A 4,525-nucleotide genomic window follows, 5' to 3' on the forward strand; every position below is an offset into this window, starting at 1 on the left:
GTTTTTACTCGCTTATAATTATGAAATGTTTTATTGAAATAAATATTCTTAGACCACTGTGGTTTTACGAACATCAAATAGGAAATTGCCGGCGTCCAGTATTGGTTTTCACTTAAGTCAGAGCTACAACACTGTAAAAAAAAAAAAAAATCTGAAGGGCGGCCACACCTTCTCACAGTTCAGGAAATCTCAGTAGGCTTATATTCCTACGTGAAACAGACACAAGGCCTCAAACTTTGTAGGAGGGTACAGTCGGTTATATCAATCATAAAAACCTGCGTACTGGTACTTAATTATATCAACCCACAGATAAAATGAACGAAAAGCCAAAGTGAAAGTCAACGCGATTCGAACTTAGAACGTAAAGGGACATAACTTAAGACGTTTTTCTCTTAAAATAAAAATTACGGGAAAATAACAGACTAATTTATAACTTTGCATTTTATTTCCATAAATAAATAGAACACATCATAAATTTAAATCAATATGTATTTTTAAGAACATTTTCACACTAACTTACGGCACAACTTAAATAATTGTAGTGGAGGAGAGAGAAAAATATTGACCAATAGCAATGCAGTATTACCGTTAGTCCTTCTCAGAGTTGTCAAGAGTGAGAGAGGGTGTTTATATATGTAATATACAAATATATATTATATACATATATATTATATATATTATATATATATTTATTTATATATATACGTATGTATGGCACAAACAAGGCCGATGTGTGTCTATATGTGTACATACGTATAAATATAAGTGGCGTGATAGTGTGTTTGTTTACATAGCTATATATATATGTGTGTGTGTGTGTGTGGTTGTTATAGGCTGTTGATTTAAGGGGCTGCACCCTCTCAACGGGGCAAATATCATGGCTTCGGGAGGCGTGAAGAATGAGAAAAGACTAGAAGAACACACTGTAGAGGTAAGTGTAACTGTATATAAACGAGAAACGGAGAGGGTTCTCCATACATGTGGTGAAAGTTTATAAAAAGCCGAACCATAACTATTCTACCAATATATGTATATACATATGTATTTGCGTGCCTGTACATTTATAATCGTATATATATATATATATATATATATATTGTTTGCTGAGTATATATATTTTCACTTGTGTGAATCATATATACACACACACACACTCACTGGGCCCGTGTGTAAGAATACTATTTAGTTCCATATAAGCACTAACGAAAGAAAACCATTGTCAAATATTTTTCTACCGTGCCCATTCTTCCTGTTATTCGAACAGTATAACTAGAACCACATTTATTTAACGTGTCCTTCCCTTATTATTTCTTTTTAAAGACGATAAGTTACGAGTTAAGAGTCATTTCTAGCATGTCTAGCGACCGCTTACAAATTACTTCATCTCATGTGTTTATGTATGTCTATATATATATATATTCTTTTATTCGTTTCAGTCATTTGACTGAGGCCATGCTGGAGCACCGTCTTTAGTCGAACAAGTCGACCCCATGACTTATTCCATCCGTCTCTTTTGCCGAACGGCTAAGTTACGGGGGACAAACACTGACGTACACACACACAAACACACACACACACACACACACACACACACATATATATATATATACACGACGGGCTTCTTTCAGTTTTCGTCTGCTAAATCCACTCACAAGGCTTTGGTCGGCCCAAGGCTATAGTAGAAGACACTTACCTAAGGTGCCACGCAGTAGGACTGAACCCGGAACCATGTGGTTGGTAAGCAAGTGTGTGTGTGTGTGTGTTTTGTTGACAGTCCTTTAATGTCTCGTGTAGACTAGAACTAAGAGACCTCAACGAGGTCACATCAGTCAAATTACACTCTGGTCGTTTTAAAATAAGAACGAACGCATTGAATAATGCGAGATACACCATATTTGAATAATGACAAAATAGTTCTGACTGAAACATCTTTAGTCATAGGTCCGATGGATCAGGACTGATCCGGGGGTTAAACAACAAGAAAGACGTGATCAATGATGCAGTCCTGAATAAATGACAGTGTGGTCACGGCGGGAACGTGTATGATTATAGGTTTGTTGAATCTGGATGGATTCGAGAGTGAAATCACAAAAAACACAACAAGCAATGAAACGGGAGATAATGTAGTCCTAGATATACTGTGCTTGAGTAAACGACACGATGGTCACAGTTGGAACGCTTGTAACTATTCTGAGGCTAAAAAAAAAAAAAGCAAAAAAAAGGGCGCATTAAATAAAATACTCCTAGATACATTCTGTGAATAAAAGACATGGTCACTAAAACAATATAAGTTTGCTGGGACAAGATTGACCTGGGGGCTAAGCACCAGGAAAGACTCATTATATAATGTAGTCCTAGATGTACTGGTCTGAATACAAGTGAGACCGGTCATGCTAGGAGAAGCTTTTTGATCATAGATCTACTGGATCAGTGTTGACCCAGGGCTAGAAAAAGAAAGGATATGTTAGATAATGTTGTCCAAAATACATTGTCTGAATAAAAGACGTGATGGTCACAATTGGAACACTTTTGATCATAGATCTGCTGGATTAGTTTTCATTTGGGACTAAACAATGACATCAATATAAGCCAATAAGATCCTGTACATGGGATGGTGGCGACCCCTGCTGTACTCTTTCACCACAACTTTCTCTGATTTCCTGTTTCTGTTGTGCCTGTAATTCAAAGGGTCAGCCTTGTCACATTGTGTCACGCTGAATCTCCCCGAGAACTACATTAAGGGTACACGTGTCTGTGGAATGCTCAGCCACTTGCACGTTAATTTCACGAGCAGGCTGTTCCGTTGATCGGATCAACTGGAACCCTCGACGTCATAAGCGACGTAAACTTGGGGTCTCATAAAGTGAGTTATTACTGTATATCAGTCAACTTATGGAAGACACTGGTTATGAAGTTGAGGATATGTTTTACTTGAATTTACCCTCTAACCCAGACTTTTTTTAAACTTTCACTGTTGTCATCATCAAAGATATTTTCTTAATTTTTCTTTTTTTTTTTCTTTCTTTAGAGTCTTACTGAAGTTTTCCGATGTTTCATTTGTATGGAAAAACTGCGAGACGCTCGTCTCTGCCCTCACTGTTCCAAACTCTGCTGCCTCTCTTGTATACGAGTAAGTACCAAAATCCTGTTCCACACTTCATGCAACCCAGATTGTGTTTACATTGTCACTGCAGGCGTGGTTATGTGGCCAAGAAGTTTGCTTTGCAGTCATGTTTTTTGGGTTCCGTCCCATTGCACACAGCCTATTGGGCAACTGTCTTTTACTAAAGCCCTGGGCTGATAAAAACCTTGAATTTGTGCATGTGTATAGGAGTCAAACGAGGTCATACATTCTCTTCTCTCTCCACTTGCTTTCTTATACTTCTCCACCTACTTCCTTCCCCCATCCAGGCCTTTTAACGAGTTCCTCATTATAAACTTTAAAGTAATTTAAATTTTTCACTCTCTTACCAAATTTGGGTTGGTTGAGTCATCTGGCACTATATCCATTTTCTTGAAATTTTAATTGTTAATTCTTACCTGTATTCACCTGTTGAAAATGTATTTTTTTTGTATGATGTAATACTTCTGTTCATCAATTAAAAAAACCCATCTGAAACAGCTGTAATGAACCACAATCCATCTGTTGTTATTTATTCTTCACCCAACTTAGAACTATCAATTCATTTGGATCTGGAGTGGATAGGAGTGTGTTTGTGTTTGTTCTCCTTGTCTAGTTTATGTCCTGATAGTAAACAAAACTCACCATTCTTACAAACTATGTCATATATTTAGAATTCTCTACAGAAAGCATTTCTGGGCTGTTTGATAGACTAGAGCAGTGGTTCCCAACCTTTTCACAGTGATTTCCAACCTTTTTATTTAAATGAGTTTTCCCATGGACCCCTTTTAATATACTTATCCTTATATATACTGTAAAAACCCATGTAATTTGTGCATCTGTGTAATTTATGCAGTTGATTTTCAGGATAAAATTTGTTAAAAAAAATGCTTCTGCTTGTGTAAAATTCACACCCAAAAGTTTTCAGAATTGCCAATCTGGCCAGGGAAGAAAGGTTTTCAATTTAGTTGTATTTAGCATTATTTCGCTTACTTCTAATTTGATTTTATTAAAATTTCATTAAATAAAAATAATTCTTGTTTAACAAGTATCACATTGAAAGCTATTAAATTACAAAGTGTTTGTGTTGTTTATAATAAACTTTATTTTACATTTCTTGCCCACAAGAAAAAGTTAGGATTGTACTATCCAGCATAAATAAAAGTTAACTTCATTATATTTTTTCTGTAAAAACCTATTCTCACATTAAATGAGCCAACTTTCCATACAAATTTGTACATTTGTACATCATTCTTCAGCAAAAAAAATTTCTAAAAACATTCTGGAAACAATCTTCTCATGTCAATTTACACCCCACCCACTAAAGTTTATTTTTGTTTTTGCAAAAAAAAGTGTGTAAATTACATGGATTTTTACAGTGTAGATATATATATATATATATAT

At 35.6% G+C, this 4,525-nt stretch overlaps 1 protein-coding gene across 1 annotated transcript in view; it reads left to right on the forward strand.

Annotated features, from left to right (window-relative positions):
- The first annotated feature begins 3,159 nt into the window (after positions 1–3,159).
- Positions 3,160–4,525, forward strand: part of LOC106878451 (E3 ubiquitin-protein ligase TRIM37) — a 30,434-nt gene continuing 29,068 nt past the window's right edge. Inside the window, exon 1 of the mRNA XM_052977719.1 lies at positions 3,160–3,215. Within this exon, the coding sequence (XP_052833679.1) occupies positions 3,160–3,215 (56 nt within the window). The remainder of the gene's footprint in view (positions 3,216–4,525) is intronic.

The sequence above is a fragment of the Octopus bimaculoides genome, chromosome 28, assembly GCF_001194135.2.
Source record: "Octopus bimaculoides isolate UCB-OBI-ISO-001 chromosome 28, ASM119413v2, whole genome shotgun sequence".
Lineage (NCBI taxonomy): Eukaryota > Metazoa > Mollusca > Cephalopoda > Octopoda > Octopodidae > Octopus > Octopus bimaculoides.